The sequence below is a fragment of the Eptatretus burgeri genome, chromosome 3 (assembly GCF_056783735.1).
Source record: "Eptatretus burgeri isolate ZD-2024b chromosome 3, Ebu_testis_v1, whole genome shotgun sequence".
Lineage (NCBI taxonomy): Eukaryota > Metazoa > Chordata > Myxini > Myxiniformes > Myxinidae > Eptatretus > Eptatretus burgeri.
The window spans coordinates 6,500,028-6,519,828 of NC_140963.1; the positions used below are offsets into that span (position 1 = coordinate 6,500,028).

The window sequence follows — 19,801 nt, forward strand, 5'->3', positions numbered from 1 at the left end:
AAGTTTACGTAAACATCCCCAGTGACAGTTTGGTCAAAAAGAATGGCCCTAGGATGCCCAATGCTGATATGCCACACCACACAGTAACCCCTGGTAAGTTTAAATGGTGTTCCATAGTGACATGCGGATTTTCAGGAGCCCAGTACGTGCAATTGTGTCGGTTAATTGAGCCATTTAACTCGAGGCTGGCCTCATCGCTCCAAACAATTTTGGATGGAAATGCTGCATCATCTTCGCATTTGCCCAGGTACCACTCACAAAATTCAGCTCTCCGATCAGGATCGTCTTCATTAAGAGCGTGGATTAATTTTGGAATGTAACTTTTCCAATTAATTCGCTTTAAAATGAGATGGGCGCTTGATTTTGGGATTCCTGTCTCACGAGCCATTTGTCGTACAGATTTCCGTGGGGAGCGGTGGAGGGTTTCCAGCAATTGATTTTCCTTTGCGGGGGTGGTTGATGACCGTGGTCTTCCTGAACGCTCCTTATAGATGTCATGCACAGTTCCATCTGTTTCAAACTTATCTCGGATGCGAGCAATGGTGCATCGCTTTGGTGGATCTTTGTGAAAATGTCTTCTAAATTGTCTTTGCACTTCCATGATGTTTCCGTGCTTCCAGTAGCACTTTATGATAAATTTTCTTTCTTAAAAACCTAGTCATACTTCTGCCATTATTATGGTCAACTTTATCTGAAAATAAATGAAAAATTCAATGAGTTATGAGGAGCCAAAATGTGAGTACATTTTTTTTGGGACACCCTGTATATATATATATATATATATATATATATATATATATATATATATATATATATATATATATATATATATATATATATATATATATATATATATATATATATATATATATATATATATATATATATGTTTGATAAACCTGGTATAAATAAACCTGTCAATAAATACAAACAAAAGAGATTGAACAGATTTATTATGCATGTGTCTTGGGTGGAGAAAAAAGAAAGAAAAAAATAAAATAAGGAAAAACATTGTTCAATATGTCATTAAATTCATGCAATCAAGAATGCTTCAAAAGGTTATGGTTATATCATTGCTGAGAGTTGCAATATTGCAAAGACTGTTCATTTTTGACGTAATACTGAACCCAGCTTTGAAAATAATCTCCCGCCTTTTTCAAAGCAATAATGCCAAGCATAGACTGTACATTGTTTATATACAGCATTTTTGTCTTTACAGAATAAATCTGGTAACTTTCAGTAAAAGTCAGACAGACGCTGCATCACTTCAATCCCGATAAGTTACCACCAATGTATTTGAGCAATGGGATACCATACATCCTGAATTATTATTAAAACCACCCAATGACATCCCCCTACCTCTTCCCCCCCCACCCCTCCCCCCTTTATCAGATGGTCTTCAAGGGTCAAAAGACAGGAAATTATGCAAAGAGATCAAAACGACATCCAAATGAAGTTGCCTGCTCTACTCACAACAGTTGTCAAGCTGTCAAGGAATAACAGTAAAACCACAGGATCTCATACCTGCACACTGCAGATGTAAAAGGTGATTTCGAGTCTTAATAATACACATGAATGAGTCACGAGACTCGGAGCTAAAGTCTTGCTTGGATTTGCTCTTGCAAAAAAAACAAACAAAAAAACGAGTCCAGGTGTGGGGAAACTGGAACGTTGTGGCCACACGTCGTCAGCAAATCCCTCGAGTTAGTCTCATCACAACGTACTCAACACGTACAGAGACTCAACGCTTCAGTATTGGCTGACAGTTCTGGTCGAGACCACAAAATTGACAAGATTTGCCCGAACACTAATAATGAGTGAGTGACATTAGGTCTGGTTAGGAAACACTGTAGTTCATCCCACAAGAGTCAGTAACAGCAGCTCAAGAGAGTCCTCCAACGTTTTGGAACTTCAATCAAATGTTCCTGGTCCATGTAGCACCGTCACAGAGAATTGCACCCCATCCCCCCCGTCTTGCTGACGGAAATCCGGAGAGATCACCATGTTATCCCACGCCCAACTTTGAAGTCATCCACTCCAGGCCTTGATACAAGCTGCAAAAAGAGCACAAGGAAAATCTCCATACATAGAATGCGTTTTCTTTTCTTTAGACGAGATTTCCGTCTCCTATTGAACAATTTCAGAATAAAATGCAATGCTCAGATTGGAAGAAAAACAAACAAACAAACAAACAAACAAACCAAGAAACAAACAGTGCCATCAAGTTGAATTGCAAAATCTTATTGTGTATCAATTTCAACAAAATGTCTTGTTATGACATCATGATGAACATGTATATTAAACTGCTTTTAGGAAAAACAAATAACTGCAATTGATGGTCATACAATGCCATCGAAAAACACAAAATACCTTCACCACGGGAAAAGATCTGGTGAATGACATGCAGGACAAAACATGAAACATTAAGTCACAAAAACCCAGGTCGTGTGAGCAAACAAGGAATGCGAGGAAACCCCCTCACATGACAGAGGTACAGTTAACAATAATTACCATTCTTCCCCGACATCAAAAGAGGTGCCTCTCAATTTCATGACAGAAAAGAGTCACGAATGAGAGAAATCTGGATTTTACAAAAAAATAAAAATAAAAAACCGGCTAAATAAACAGCAGAATGTTGATGGATAAGAAGAACAATGTTGATGGATAAGATAAACAATAGATTGGTGCGTATGTTTGTTCACCAAAAGACGTTTGCCTTGTTGAAGTGCGAACACTCAAAATTCCAGCCAGACCTCATTTTCCATGGTGGCAAACACAAGTCCCCTTTCAGTCGATAAAATCCCCAAATTCTTTTTCTTTATTTGTCCGAATGGTATTTGCCTTAAAACTACTCGTCTTCTTTTTTGGAAAGAAAATCTGACCTAAAGTAACCTGAGGTTATTCCACAAATCTGGAAACGAGTGTGTGCCCACTCCTAAGAGAGCCAGAAAAAAATCTGGCCAACCTCAAGGCAAAACTTTGAAAATGGTTTCCTTCCTCAAAGACCCGGTGGAGTCTTGTCAAGTCAGTCACTGGGGTATGCCCCCCCCCCATCCTTCCCATCACTTCAAGTGGTACCACAGCCGACTCTGCTCGGGAGAAAGCCGAATACCTCGATTCTGTGTTCATTTACAAATCTCACGTAGCCAACCTCACGCTCCCTGTACCTACCCAACCCGTGCACACCAAACTGCTCCCGGACTCCGGATCTTCTCAACTGAAAACGTGGAGACGTTTCTGGCAACCCTCGACTGATTCTGCGACAAGCCTGGATGACGTTACAGCACCCAACTTACTCTGCCTATCTTGCACATACCCTTTTCTGCTCTGTTCACCCTACCTGTAAGTCAGCCTACATTACTCTGCATTCATTATACAGACATGGTGAAGAAAAAAACAGATAGATCGTCTTCACTGCAGGCCCATTGGCTTCCTTCCAATTGTAAGCAAAGTCATGGAATCCATCATTGCAGTTAACCTTTTCTCCAATGGCCTCATCTTAGATCAACAGGTTGGATTCATAACCAGCTAATCTACCTTAGACATGCTGCTTCTGCTCTCCCAACAATGTATGAGGCATTCAATCTCAGATGTAAGACCAGGGCCATCTTTCTCGACATATTTCTTGCATTTCACACAGTTTTCTACACTGCTTGCTCCACAAAGTCTCACCCTTAGGGCATCCATGGCCACCTCCTCTCATGGCTTCCCGACTTCCTCCAATCTCGTGATTGTCAATTGGATTCTCTCATCTACTCTCCCTCTTCCTCTCAAAGGAATTATCATGGGCTCAGTCCTGCTGCTAATCCTAATCTTCATCAGTGAACTCCAATTTTCTGGAAAATCATTCTTATCTTTTTGCTGACGACTCGACCTTCTGCAAAAGCATGACTCATCTGTCGGGCAGGTAGGCATGTTCACACTCTGCAGACCTTCATCGAACCAAGAGCCGGTCCAGCATTGGAATAGATCTTTCAACCATGACAAATCTCACATTCTCACTCCATCTCTCCAAAAGGATGGTCTGGTGAACTGTCACATCTACCTTCTTAATAAACCTCTGGAAGAAGTTCATTCATTAAAACTTTTATGCCTCACCATCGGTCGTCATCGTTCTTGGGCAAGCCACAGCCAAGTTGGCCTCCAAAGCCAGCCGCCATCTGGGTCGTGCAAAGTCTTTCCTTATCAAATGTGAACTTTCATCAACCGATGACGTACAGCTCTCCCCTTTGGACTGGCACACATGCCTCACACCTTTCACATCCTGATGCCATGATAACTTCAAAATAATTGGAATCTCCTACAAGGAAGGTTAGTCTCTGGGCTTGTTACTCTAGCATCACTGACAGGTCGGTGGCCTCTCTGTCTTCGACTGCTTCCTTTCAGAGTCTTACACTCACTGCCCTTTCCATTATCTTTTCCTTCCACGGTTTCCAAAGGGTGCACAAGGTCTGCCAGTAACATACTTCTGGTGAAACTCCAAAAATCCAGGCTCACTGATCATCTGCATTCACTTGTTCCTCTTTTCTCTCACCTGCATGTGTAATACCAGGATGGAACCAACTTCCTTAGGCGGTTAAATCTCATTCTTCCCTCCAAGGCTTCAAGACGGCGACTCACGACCACCTCAGGTCATCTCTCATATCCATACTCAGGATTTTTTTTACACTCCTCTATTCCCTCGTTAACCCTCCCCAAGCCCACCCACCCTTTCCTTTCCACGTTATTGGAAACCCCCCCCCGCCACCCCACTCACCATCTTTTTCATTTTTCGTTCAATTTATATTTCATACCGTTTTCTCCTTCCTCTTCTTTCTATCATTGCCTTCGCATTCTGCGAAAGGTTATGTTTTGGTCGGCGTGTATTTATTTATTTATTTATTTATTTGTAATCTTGTGATTCGTATAACTCAAAAAGTATTAAACCGAATTGCATGAAATTTGGTGGGATGATTGGTTATTAGCCAAGAAGCATTCGATTAGATTTTGGGATCGTTCGGGTCAAAGGTCAAGGTCAAGAAAAGGTCAAAATCGTCTTTTTACGATAACACGGTCAATTTTTATTCAATTTGCATGCAACCAACGCCAAAATGTTCAGAATTCAACGCCTCATCTTGTGATATGCAATATGACACAATGACGCCCATACTCTTGTTACCGGTTAGGGGTCAAAGGTCAGGGGGGGTCACGACCTTGAAAAATATGCGGTTTTTGTCATAACGCGGTCAAATTCTTGTCCGCTTTACATGAACCCAGCACCAAAATGTTCAGAATTTAATGCCCAATCTTGTGACACAATGACGTCATAACACATGTCACCGGTTGGGGTAAAATGTCGGGGGGGGGGGTCACGCCCTTGAAAAATATGCGGTTTTCGGCATAACTCAGTCAATTCTTATTCGATTTGCATGAAACCAGCATCAAACCAGTTCCCTACACTCATACCAAGAACAAAAAAGTAGTGGCGGCGAAGGTATGCGCTCTATGAGTGCCCGTTCTAGTTGAGCTTGTATTCAGCTTGTTCACTCCATGTGTCGTCCCCCCTCCCCTCACTCATTCTTACCCACATCCATTCTTCCACCAAGTAGCTCACCGGTATGTTTCCCCCATTTTACACAATGTTCATTTTGTTCCATTAACTTCTGTGTTCTAGCTTTTCCATGAGCCTCAACTGTGTTTCAAAAAAAAAAAAAAATTGTCATGCTACAACTCGCCACACGTCAGAAGCAACCATTCGTGGAAATTCTGCTCATGTTGTAGTGGCGACTGACAAGTATCAACGTTGACAAGTTGCGTGTCAATATGATGGTCGTACATGGCGGCCTGCAAAACTGAGGTTCGAAAATGGATCTATGCAACAAAAAGGTTGGGAGCTACTGCACGATGGTGAAACAGAGGAAAATACCAGGGTCAAGATCAGTCGGGAATTTAAATTTTCTTCTGGGAAAGTGAGATTTACTTCAAAATTTTAATTCATTTTTACACCTCGCTTCTACATTTGATAACGACTGTGAACCTTCAGCAAGGTTAACAAAATATGTGAAAAGTCAAAATATTACCATCACAATCTTAATGTTTCTGTTCACACGGGATCTTTAACGTCCACCGACTAATGCCGGCAGACGGGACTCCCAGTTTAGCATCAATCTAAAAGACGGCACACACACATTTATGAATCACCCTGAATGTGAAACACCACGATGACAGCTTATAGCTTGGTCGGGATTCAAACCCAGGATAAAAGGTTTAAAGGTGAGTATGCGTACCTCAAGGCCATCCTGTCAACCCATGCCTCATCATGTCAAAATGATAGCATCTTGCTTGTTTTTTCCATGAAGTTTAATAAACACATACCGTTGCTTTAAAACGATTTACGTCGGCAGGATTCACCCATGTAAAAATAAATACAATAAAATTAAATGAACTGACATAATCGTCTCCATAGTTGAACAGGTAATTTTGTTGTCAGAAGGTTACGCAGTAAGCAGTGATCCGGTAAACTTAAAAAAAATTCCAAAATGTCATGGTTTTTCGCTTTGAAACATCAAGATTTCACACCAAAAGCAAAATCAATCTATTAACTTGCATTGAAAAGACAACGATTATCATCTCATGAGAGAATGCTCCAAAAACAGTACGATACCCCTCTCCAGATAGGGCACAGCAGGCCTGGATGTGCCACGGATGGTCCTTGATGCCGGTAAGTTTGAGGTACTGTGAGATTTCAGCGGCAGTCATGCAACCCTTCATGTCTTGCTTGTTGGCAAATATCAAGACGGACACCTTGCGCAAGTCCTGCTTGACAACACACACCGATGCAAACTCAATATTGCTAAAAAAAAATGATCCGAGCAATCAAAGATCTGGACACATGACGTGGCAAACTTGCATTGTTTGACGTGACACACTCGATAGCGATAACGTGACATAAAACGAAGAGCCATCAACGTCTGTTTTTACTTCTTTTTTTTTTAATTAACGCTCGGATATTTACAAATACATCTTTACAAATGAAAAAGGCCAATAAATTATACGGGTTCCCTTACAAGGACCTGCAATGAAGGAGGAAGTCATAAGGCCTATCAAGCCTGTGCAATGATTGCCAATGAACCTACGGCTGTTTATCCATGCTCTATCCATGTAAAATGCTATGCATCAAGCAAGGAAGCAGCACGTACCATTTTCAAATAATTTTGCTGCAACTCAGCCAGCATCGAGTTCAAACCGCAGACCTTCCACACTCAGAGCGAACACGCTAACCATATTACATCACCGAGTCTTGTGCTGCATTTGTACATGACAGTCCGACAGTCTAGTGTTCAAAGACTTAACTTTGGACTGTCTAGTCTGGGTTGGATTCCGAACATGACTATAAAGCGTTGGCTTGGAGTTTCGCAGGCAATGTTAGGTCTGCCCATATTTTTTTTTCGGAAATTTCAAGGGGCGAACCCGAATTTAGGTTGATATTCATGAGAAAAAAAAAATTAAAAAAATATTAACCCGAAAAAAATGTCTCGGGGTTGTTACCAGCTGTCAAAAATTGTAAAAAAAAAAATGTGCATTTTTATGTCAGAGATATTTTTCATGAAATTTTTTGCATGCTTACTGGTTGGTTCGAACGTGAATAACACGAAAAAAAATGTTTTTGATCCCAAAAAAGTGTTACATATGTCCCGAAACGTGGCTCAAAAATGGGAAAATTTTCCATTTTCAACATGAAAGTATGTCTTTTGTTCTTGTACTGACACGGCTTGTTGAACGTATGAGATATTTATTGTTTAGATCTGTTGTATTGTGTGCTCATTACTCCATTGAATCACTGAGTCCGTCAGTCAGTGACCGACTGACTGCCGTCAATTTCAGGCCTGGTATCCGGTCATTCAGGCATTTAGCGAAATTGCCTTTCATGAACTAATGATAACTATTCTGTCGTTTCAGAATATATACTGAATTCAGACCTGACGTTGTTAATGCGAATGGATAAATATTCCGAAGTTAACGTTGATATATCTAAGGCAACGGTGAAAAAGTTGCTGGGACAGCTGTGGTATTTATCGGTAGAACTGATACCATTATGTCTATTTGACTGAAATGTGTCAATTGAGACAAAAATAAAAATATCTCAAACTCTAAAAGAACAAGACGATGACAATGATGAAGCACCGAAAAGAGCTGTTGTTCACCAGAAAGATATGCGCCGAAAAATGGAAGATTTCGCATCTCTGAGAAGCAGAAGTTTTTTTTGATGTCCTGCATTTGAACTCTGACTTTCTGCACAAAGACCCGGATCAATGGGAAACTGAAGATAGTTTCGTACAGAGCCATACTATCGTCAGCAAGCTGAAAGTTGTGAATGACTGTGCAGAGCATGGTGTAGCCCTGGTGACTGAGTACAACAGTCTTATTACGTACGATGAGGAGCAAAAGCAGGACCTATTACAAGTGGTAACTGATCACTGAAAACGATTCCTGGACTGTAAGAAATCAACTTTGAACAAGTGAACTGTAGCTCGTGTCCCGTCTGTTCAAGGACTCTGTCTGCAAACTGCGGAGTTCGAAAAACGCGAAAAATACATAAAATCTTGATTTTTTTAGACTTTTCAAGTTTCACTGAGACGGATCGGAAAAATCTTGCCAAGTTCAACAATATTTTTCTGCAGTATTTCAGATTATAATGCACCAGAAAACATCACACATTACATGTTAATGTCATTTTGGCACAATATTTAAAAAAAGAAAAAATTAAAATGAATTTTCTTTATTTTCAAATTTCGATGGATGGTAGCAACCCCGAAAATATTTTTTTTTCGGGTTCATTTTTTTCTCATAAATATCAACCTAAATTCGGGTTAGTCCCTTAAAATTTCCGAAAAAAATAAAATAAGGACAGCCCTAACGGTCTGTATCCTCGCTTAGCTGAGACGTTATCCCCCAACAATCTGTTTTCTAGCCGGTACATCCTTGGCAGTTACGCTTAGCTGCATCTGTTCCGGTGAGGTGATCTGGTTTGAACGAGGCGTACTGAGGGCGTGTCCCCCAGTAATTAGATCACGTGACCATTGGGTAACCTGTATTCAGGAGACGGAGTACCCTAAGTCACGTGGTTGAGTTATTGGCATTCATGGTCGATAAGCGACCCGCCGCGTCACAGAGTTATCGGTGTGCGACAGCCTGCAATTCCGGAGGGTCTGGTGGGAACCTGAGGTAACTTCCGACCTCGTGGTCTTCTCACCTGACCCCGGGTCTGCAACAACATTATATATATATATATATATATCTTCTTCTTCTTTCGGCTGCTCCCGTTAGGGGTCGCCACAGCGGCTCATCCATATGATCTGCATAGTGATTTGGCACATGTTTTACACCGGATGCCCTTCCTGACGCAACCCTGGTCGCCTCTTACGACACAGGGATATGGTACACCTATTTTAACCGGGGTATACACCGGCCCAGTATACTGGTACTCATTTCGCCAACCTCGGAAGGATGACAGGCTGAGTCAACCCCCTGGTGTATTAATTCAGTGGCCCATCGGGGCTTGAACTCAGGACCTTTTGGATCCCAAGCTGCTGCCCTAACCACTGCGCCAACACCAGGCTCATATATATATATATATATATATATATATATATATATATATATATATATATATATATATATATATATATATATATATATATATATATATATACATATATATATATATATGTATATATATATATATATACATATATATACATATATATATATATATATATATATATATATACACACATATATACAGTTATGAATTTGGGAATTCGATTGCACACAACATTCAGGTTCCTTTAGTCAGCTATGTCGATAAGTGCTTCTTCCCTAGATAGCTCACCTTCCATTGTTTAAATGTTTATAAATCGATTAGTTGCGCTGTTATTCAATTCAATAGTTAGGGAGCGCTCACGAAACAATGGAGACGTCCCTCCCCCTCTTCTGCGAAGAGGAAGAAGAGCCCTCCCGTCCTGAATCACAGGACGTAAACACCTCCCTCCCACCCGTGGTTGAGCGGGGGATGGAGCATGAGGGGATCAGTCACGCTGGGCACGGGGGAGGGGGCAGAGAAGGATAAAGAGGAGATCCTTTCTTTGTTCGGGTTGAGTGGTTGTTCAGCAGGCCGTCGAGTCCTGCTTGGCTTGGGTTTGGGAGGAGGCTTTGTGAAGGCTTTCTGCTTTGGTTGTTTAGCAGGCCTCTGGGTCCTGCTTGGTTCGAGTGGGTTGGTGCCTCAGGGAGCTTCGGCCTCGGCTTGGCTCGAGTGGAGACTTTTTGGAGAGCTGCTTTGTTTGGGAGAGAGTTGAGCCGGTTGCTCGGCTCGAGCTGCTGGTGGTGGTTCTTCTTCTTCTTGGTTCGTGGAGCTCTTTGTTCTCCATTTTGGTTCCCGGCTTGGAGCGACTCATCGGCCTCATCTTGGAGGTGGTTCCTCGGGGAAGCGGCGCATCGACGGGAAGGATCGGCACCTCGTCTCACCAGCACGTGTTGAGAAGCGCGGGAGGATTCGATGGAGCTCGGGAAGGATCGCAGCTCACGGCGATTGGGTCCAGCTCGCTCTCGCTGGAGCCCGGGTCCGAACAACTTGAAGACCACACGAGGTGGAGAGGTTAGAGATAGGTCCTGGGTTTCAGCTCACCTGTCCTCCGAGCTGGAGCCCGTTATTAAAGGCCTCAGCCACCATTTCTTGGGTGTGTGTGTGCGTACGTGTGTCCGTGGGCCCGTCTAATAAGTAGGAAACTGTTTAGTGCTTTGTGTGCTGTAAATGTTTGCATTGCATTTCGTATAGTCGGTATAGTTCTGCTCTTATGTGCTTCCCTAGTTCCCCATTATTATTAATAAATACCCCAATTGTTAAATGTTTTCAGCTCGTCGCGTCGATTCTTTCATTGACTGAGCATTTTGTGTGTTGGTAGTTCGAAAGCCGTTGGTTTGCTGTAAAAGGGGGACATTTGGACCGACGGTTCTCGGCGATTAAGCCGCTCGGAATCGCGCACGGGACAGGCTCACCTCAGCGGCTTGTTCCGTACGAGTTCCGTCGAGGGTGGAATACCCCGGTAGTTGGATCACGTGGGTATTTAGGTAAATTGAAGATTGGCAATCAACCCTACCCCACGTGGTCTGCCCATTGGCGTATTTCGGTTCTTTTACAAGGACCCGTCGACTCGGACTTATCCGGGCGGCGATCTATATTCCGGGAAATCGGTCGGGCCGACTCGACTTGCGGCTACGTCAGAGCGGTCGGCTCGCGGCCGACGTACCGGCCCCGTAACAATATATATTGTTATGTTTGTGGGGTAGATGGAGGAATTTCATCGGAAAGATGTATAGCGTAGGCTGATCCATGGACGTGGAGGAGACATCTCGATGTACATCAAATCAGGAAATTGTGAGCTTAAGTGTTCCGTGTTACCACATGGGGGGGAGGGGGGTGGTGGTGCTGTGTTAAATTAGGGAGGGTTTAAGGATAAGTTCTCCCAATATGTGATTGCCCCCGTGACCTTTTCCTATGTTTTTGCATTTCAAGACCGGCAATAAAAAGGGATCACGTCCTTAAAACGACAACAATCGAGCTGCACCTCCACGCAGGCAAAAACCCCGCCTCCAGGAGTGACGGCTGGCGAAACCACGCCCCCGGAGTGGATGATTGATGGGCGTGACGTCAGAGTGGAGAGTGATGGTAGTTTAATACATTTTCATTAAACCCCATATATATTTAAGTTACTTGTGTCTGTCTATTTGTCGTGGTTTTGAGATAAACCCCTTGTGCTGTGCGTCCGTCCGTTATGTGCATTTGCCGTCCCTTCCTTCCCTTGCGCACCATAATCTCCGAGAATCTCGGCTGCTCGCCTCCAAGGGAAATTATTTGGCTGTCCGTCCGGGTAGGTTAAACCACCTGGACACGACAATATATATAGCGGTCCAAAATGATTTGCAACTTTTCATTTAACTTTTTAAAATTTTGTTATATGTCAATTTTGTTTGTTTTTGTGCAGTTATACACAGGATTAGTTAAATGTTTGTTTATTATCGTGAAAAGACCCCAAAAGACAACGCCTCCGGTGACTGTCAGCGGGGGCATAAAAATGCTTCAACAAGCAATAAAGAGTGAGATCGCGAGTCGTTGATTCAGTGCTTAATCTAGGGTTGAGGTATTTAGAGACGAGACGAAACACGCCAGACTGATGGAGAAGGGTCTGCACGGTGAAAAGAGGTCTGAAGGGTGAGCCTGTTGCAAAACTCCATTCACATCTCTGCCATGCCTGAAAGATCAGTCTGCATAACACCTCCCGACGATTCACCACAGGGAACACCACAAACGCCCACACCACTCAACTCTTGTACTCGTCCTGTGTCCATGCCCGAATCTGCCAGCGTAAGAATAGGACGTTGAAACGGTGTCCGTTTGGTTCAGCATGCTGATCGGGCTTGGCTGTATCAATGTTTTTCACGTTCTATCATTGTGCCCTCATTCCAATTATTTATTAAGCCTGTCGCCTTTAAAGCAAGTCGCTGTGCATTTTCGGGTATGGGATCATCCTCCAGCACAATCAAATTCCCCTCAGAACCATATGTGCACGGTGAAACCACCATGCGGATAAATCATTAATGCTGCCACACCGCCACACGAACCATTCGTGTGCCGACTGCCTCTAATTGACGTCTTGGCGGTTTATCTCTGGCAGTCTAGCGTCACCATTTAGAGAGACAGAATCCACGACAAATCGGCTGTCAGGAGTGAAATTTGGACCCTGGTTGTAATCCCTCTCCAAATTGGTGAATAGGAGTGGGATTAAACCCAGGAAAGGGGTGGGGGGGTTAGAGTCCTCAAGTCCAGAATTTGAATTCTAAAATGAGCAAAATTCAGTACCAAATCTGTTTAAAAATAATAATAATAATAATAATAATAATAATAGTAATAATAATTAAAAAATCAAAAAAAAATCAGGCAATCAGGCATACTTTCACAAGTTTGTTAAATTTCAGGGGTAATCGTTCATTTTAAAATAAATAAAAACGCTGTGGAGGATGAATGCGGCCCAAAGGACGATGGCCATTTTCCGGAAGTCACAGCGACATCAACGGAGGTGGAGGGAGAGGGGCCAGTATGCGCAAGGTAGGGCTACTCCCATTCTCCCCCACCACCCCATGGAGCAGCTCAGCCCCGAACAGCCGTGGGATAGTCCTCCAGCATCATCAAATTTCCCATAAAAAGTGCATGTGTGTTCTTAAAGTTCCATACAGCTAAAATTAATAAAACACAACTACACTGCACCAGGAGGAACCTGTCAGGTGTGTGGAACGCAACCTCCTGAGTTATTCTCCAGCAGCCTAGCGCCACCTTTTAGGGAGACCGTGTCTGACACACACACACACACACACACACACACACACACACACACACACACACACACACACACACACACACACACACACACACACACACACACACACACACACACACACACACACACACACACACACACACACACACACACACAATTAATTTCAACAACATTTGCTAAGACCAGGTTTGCTGAGTGGTTCAGGGTAGTTAGTGGTTAACATCAATATCAGAAGGCTTTTGTGATGCTATCACTCCAGGTGTGCAGCCCGTAAACCATGCTCACCTGTACATCACAAGATGTTGGCAACGCATCATTAAAAACACAAACACACACACACACACACACACACACACACACACACACACACACACACACACACACACACACACACACACACACCACGTTTCTATTCACTGATATCAATTTGTTATGGTCAAGAGCATGCAAAACATCTGCTTCAGGTAAATATAGAAAACAAAACCACAAATGTTGTTAAAGAGAAGGGAAAATGTGACAAATACTTGGCAACTGTAAACAGTGGCTTTTGAAGGGTCTCATTTTAAAATGGCATGTTGTAACTTTGGCTCCTTAGTTTGCCAAAATGGTTGAAACATGTTCCGGTTGAAGCATGTTGGCATGCATATTTGAGGCAACGTTGATAAGAATGGCGCACGTAAAAGGACGACGACATGTATGATGAACGCACGACCGATTCGGTAAACACTGGCCCCAACGGTGCGATCCAGGAAACTTTTGACAACAGCAACATTCTTGTATCGGGATAACAGGTGCCCCAACCAACCTCATGTGACATCATTCGGTAGAGCTCTTCCTTTGTAATAGCCAGCCGTTCCCGATCGGTGCTGTCAATCACCAGAATGACAAACTGAGAAACAGAACAAGAAAAAATAAATAAATAATTGCATGCACCAGCAAATGAAAAAAGAAGGAACTTCAAAACACACGAAACGTTGACATGAGCACGTGATCAAGCCAACGATTCTATTTTACTTCGGTGCCAAGATGCATCGTGTTAAGGCAAATCTTAAAATCTCAATCGTTAAAAACATCTGATGCCACAGTTGCCATTATTTTCCATCATATTAAGTGAGGGCAGAACCTCAGTGTTTGTGTAGTAAGTGTTCCATGAAGAACGCAACGATTCTTGTCCTCCAATGTCCCACATCACAAAATGAGTGCTTTTTACAACAATCTCCTCCACATTGCTGCCGATGGTGGGGGACGTGTGGACGACCTCGCTCATCAAGCTGCACGGAAGATGGCAAAGAGGAAATGGTAAGTAGGGTGGCGGAGCGATGACAAAGCAAATCAACATTCCCTGAAATCTTATCCTAGTTACACATCACTAAACGACAGTGACAATCCACGATGGTTAAACTTTCATTTGTTTGTGTGAAATGACATGTTAGGCACGCTTGATAATTTAAGGGAAATTACTCTGTTAAACTTCTCGCAGGTTATGTCGTCCGTGTGAATTTTTGAAGAAACATTGTTCACCTTCGCTGATTGTTAAAGCAAAGTAACTGAGATATTGTCTCTTGTTTTATTGAAGTCAATCACTGAAACTGAATCCGTGAGATTCATGTGGTACACCCCAAAGCAAACTATGATCGCCATTGAGGATCAAACAGTTGAAACTGACGGTGCACACCTTGTCCTCGCTACACCACAGAACGACACAATCTATTCATTATCAAACTAAAATACGCAATTTAGTGTCTGTCTGACCGACCGTCATACATTCGGTCATTACTTATCCAAATCGTAACCAAACATGACAGGTGAGTGTAGCGACTTCATTTGCCTCCCCCCCCAAAGGGGATTTTCCGCGTTGGGCCAAATCCGTGTAAAGATAGCTTATCGTGGTGTTTTTCAAAGCTGCTTCTAATCACAAAAAGAACAAGAAAATTGAAGGGCACTCGGTAGCGCATACCTCCGCCCTGCAATGCCTGATCCACGAGAACATATTGGGTCCATTACATTTTTTTAACAACAAATAGAGCATTCAGAGATTGCAGACCCTCGCCAGGACTTGTTTTATGTGATATATTTTGTGTGGCGTTTGTGCACTGGTGTATTGCATTCGCTATATATCCCTTATTGTCGGGTTTTCCGTGTGTGTGTGTGTGTGTGTGTGTGTGTGTGTGTGTGTGTGTGTGTGTGTGTGTGTGTGTGTGTGTGTGTGTCTACCTACCTGCAACGCGAGGCTCCAGAACGCAAACCAGCAAGCCGATTATTTTTCAAATGGTAGTCCTTCAAAAATAGGGTGTCGATTTACCGTCATTTTTTATGAGGAGTGCCAGTTGGCAAAATACGCAATTGGAAAAATCTTGCCAGGCAGAGGAACAATTGTATGTGAACCAATACGTCTTGGCAATGAATCTTGGTCGGTGGATCGGTCAGAATGAATAGCATCGTATCCAGCGCTTCGATCCTTGTGAATCCCTCGTCGCCTACCAGCTTGTTACGTAATTAATGAGACACAATTAGAAGTGCCACTTTATAACTGCTGGCAGTGATGACCGGGTACAAAGACGTCCCGCTTTGACGCAATCCCAATTTTATGGGACCCCTGACCCTGACCCATGACGTTTTTTTATTATTATTCAATTGAATTTAGAATGGGATTAAAATAAATTCAATTCAAATGATATGGAAGACCAAATAGGTACAGTCCTGCATTGGAGTTATCAGAAGGAACCCAAACAAGCAAAAAGCAAATGCGAAGTCATCAGGAGGAACCTGGATAGGATTCACATTTCAGCTGCTACTCCTCTACCCTCAAACCCATCTAGCAACAACCAAATGAGCCTAATTCAAAAAACAAGAAAAGATCCCAGATTTAAAACAAAAAAAAATTCTGGCTGCCAGACCATGTGTCCTATCAAGTTACGATTTAAAACATGTATTCCCCATCACTCCTAGATAATAATTGTGGTTTCACTTTAATTGATTAAGTGGTTCCAGAGAAAACATTATTTAATATGTTTCTTCAATCCAATACAGCCGATAAACCATGTGACCCATTAAATATTCCATAACAAACTTATAACCCAAAGCTTGGGGAACATTTGTGTGAAGTTTCCCCTCAATCTGTCCAGCCGTTCTAGAGATTATTTTTATTGGTTGCAGGGTAAATGCAATATGGTTGCCGAACCATGTGACCTATGACATCATATGTGAACCTTTTGTTCCTCATGGATAGACGGTCATACGTGTAAAGTTTTGCCTTGATCTGTTTAGCCACTTCAAAGAAGATGATTTTTGAAGGTTTTTTAATTTTATTTTTTCTTAAACAATATGGCTGCCGAAACACGTGACCAATGATGTCATCGATTTTTTTTTTTTCTGTCGACCATTATATCCCTGGATGACCCTCAAAAATTTTCATACCGATAGGATGTAGCGTTCCACGTATACAATTACGATGTTACAACGAGGGCATCTATGACATCATTATATCAAAATCACTCTTATTCGTCATGAGGAGTACTTGCCATGTGTGAAGTTTCAATTTTTTCCTTGATGTGGTTTCAGACAGAGGTCTAAAGTTTTTGCGTTTATTTTTTTCAACATGGCTGACACACCACATGACCTACGATGTCATAATTATCATTAAAACATTTAACACAAGTCATCATTCCTATGGTGAAAATTTCATCTCAATCCTACAAGTGGTTGCGGAGAAAAACACGAAAGTTCTGTGCGGACAAGCAAACAAACTAGAAGGGCACAAGGTAGAACGCATACCTCCGCTCCGCAATGCCTGATCCACGAGAACGTATCAGGCCCAATAAATATATCATTTTTAGCCCCATTTCTCAATGGTGAAGAATCACTTAATTGCCAGGTTAATCGGATGAAAATCGGCAATTTTTCCGATTAAATTTGATGATTTTAGATGTTTGCCCTTGAGTTGACCTTTGACCTCAAAAAAAAAGAGTTGTTTTCCCAATTCAGTAATGTACTATGCAAATCTTGTTTAACTTTCAAGTTAATCAGTTTTTTTCAAAATGACCTTTCACCTTTGACCTCAGAATCAATACGCTTCTCAGTTGAGACTACCTCTACAACTTGGTGAAGTTTCATGATGATCGGTTTGGAATTGTAGCCTGTAAGTGATTGCCAGACAGACAGACAGAGATAGAATGAAAAATCACTCGGCCAGTGACAACTTTGCGAAACGGAACGGCACTCTCGAAGAGAACAAACCTCAGCCAGGCTGAATGGTTTACATTTTGTATGCCACTGATAGGTCGGATCTGATTCCGGACATGAACCAAAATCAAATCGGCTTGTTCTTGTCACCTCACCAACTCATCCACCTCGCTTTGTCACAAGTCATCCACAACTTTTAGACATAACATGCTAAACATAATGTTTGGCCCCATCTCTCAATGGTGAAGGATCACCTGAAAAATTCTCGAATCTGGATACGGATTCAGATCTTCATCAAAATCGAATCAATTAGTCCTTTTCACACACCCAATGTGTCCACCAAGTTTCATCCAAATCCGTCCTCAACTTTTTGAGATGTCATGCAATATCGTTTTTAGCCCCATCTCTCAACGGTGAAGAATCAGTGATGCACTATACCTCTTCGATTGAATTTAAATGTTTATTTAATTTTCAAAAAACCAGCAGCTGCTAACTGATACAGTTTTAAGGTTGGGTAATAGACATCAGGCCCTGATCGCTAGGCATTGTCAGTGTAGGTGGGAGAACTTTCAGTTCTATACCAGGTAACGCCTGCTTTAAGCAAGGCAGCGCCTCGCCAATGGGTATCCTGGTCAGCCTGTCGCTCTGTCTGGTCTGAGCCAACCGAACCAGGTCAAAAACCGAAAAGAGTGACAATAATGTCAGGCTTACGAAAAACAAAAAAAGCATACAGTGCCAGAATGAGTCAGTATGTTTTATCAAGTACTTGTAAAGCTGTTATGAAAGAGTGTAATTCCTTGAGATGTTTGTGTTGTAAAGTTTTTAAACCTTGTGAAACTTTTGTTTGTCACGTGACAGGTAAGACTTTTGTTGTTGATTGTGAATGTTTGTTGGGATATAAATCAAAGTAGATTATTTATCTTCTCACGTGCAGAGATTGTGGATTGCAATATGTTTGTAAAACTTCTCAATGTTTGCATCAACGTTTGAATGGACATCCGTCTGCTGTGTCGCCTGGTATTTAGACTTATTTATATCATCATTTCAATGAAGTTGGACATGTTTTAGTAGTTGTTCCATTCAAATTATAGACTCAGTTAATATTCATGATTTTGAAAATAAAGAGGAGTGTGATGTTGAGCAAGGATGTAGAGAGGATTTTTGGATCAGGACACCATATGTGATCTATCCTTTGAGCCTTAACGACAGGGTACAAGGTACTGGGTCAGTTTCTCAAGGGAATGTTTTCGGTAACGAGCGTTTTGCTAATCCAATCAGAAGGAGACCGAGAGGTCACGGGTGTCGTACGGCTCCAAAAATGGAAATTTCAGAGATAATTGATAAACTTAAAGGTTTTTATGTTCTTCTGAGGTCATGTTCCAAACAAGTCTTAGCTAATATTATCCGGAGTTTAGCAGGTTCATATGACTTGTGCTCGGTTTTAATCGAAGCTTTTTGTTGCAGGGTTCTGATAAAGAAGTCCACTCCCTGAGTTGATAGGATCCACGAGTTTTTAATTTATGATTCTTCCAGCAAGCAGGTAGATAGGCTTTGGCTTCATTCTATTTTTCGGGATACAAGTGTAGAGAGTTTATTACCAGATAAAAAGTTAGGGAGCGAACCCCATTGAAGGTTTATTTCACTTTCAGTAAGACCAGAGGGACAATCCTTATTCAATTAGAGTAAAATTCTGAAAACTCTTTGTTTGGATATAGTACAAGGACATTTTGGAAACTGACTGTGCATGTTTGTCTTCCCCTTTTTTATATGGTCCTTGTGGACATGTAGTTTCTGGGGATTTAAATATAATTCGTAATAGTGAAATTAGGGATTTGATGAAAATGGGAGCTAAATCTAGGGAACCACTAACTCAACCTTGGAGTTCCATGAGGTCTTCAATTGTGGGTTCTGTCTAATTCTGTTAACAGAATGTGCACCAAGTTCAAGTTATCTGTAAACAGTTTCAATGCATGGTTTAACAGAATGGGGAAGTCCTGGATAATAAGATGAAGTATTTTTTAGTAGTCAGGGCTTGCTTTCACTGGGTTGGTCTAAACCACTGTTGAACAAGCTGAGTGTTTGTAAACACATTCGGGATCTCCATGATAGCTACGTGATAGTTCCAGCAGATAAGGCTGCTAATAATTTTGTTGTGGTGAGTAAAAAGTTTTATTGTTGAGGTTTTATTAAGAAAGTTCGGCATTAATATGGTGACTTTCACTCGTATAGGAAATAGCACATATTTTCCT

General features: G+C 41.9%; 1 protein-coding gene across 2 annotated transcripts in view; it reads right to left on the minus strand.

Moving 5' to 3' along the window:
• Nucleotides 1-936: 936 nt before the first annotated feature.
• LOC147029342 (ADP-ribosylation factor-like protein 5B) overlaps nt 937-19,801 on the minus strand; it is a 29,160-nt gene continuing 10,295 nt past the window's right edge. Inside the window, exons 3-6 of one of the 2 annotated variants that reach the window (XM_085872334.1) lie at nt 14,494-14,641; nt 14,176-14,259; nt 6,644-6,798; nt 937-2,054 (exon numbers count right to left, since the gene is read on the minus strand). In XM_085872334.1, coding sequence (XP_085728460.1) covers nt 2,006-2,054; nt 6,644-6,798; nt 14,176-14,259; nt 14,494-14,641 — 436 coding nt within the window. In that variant the 3' untranslated portion in view covers nt 937-2,005. The remainder of the gene's footprint in view (nt 2,055-6,643; nt 6,799-14,175; nt 14,260-14,493; nt 14,642-19,801) is intronic. The other variant, XM_085872335.1, reaches the window with a different exon arrangement.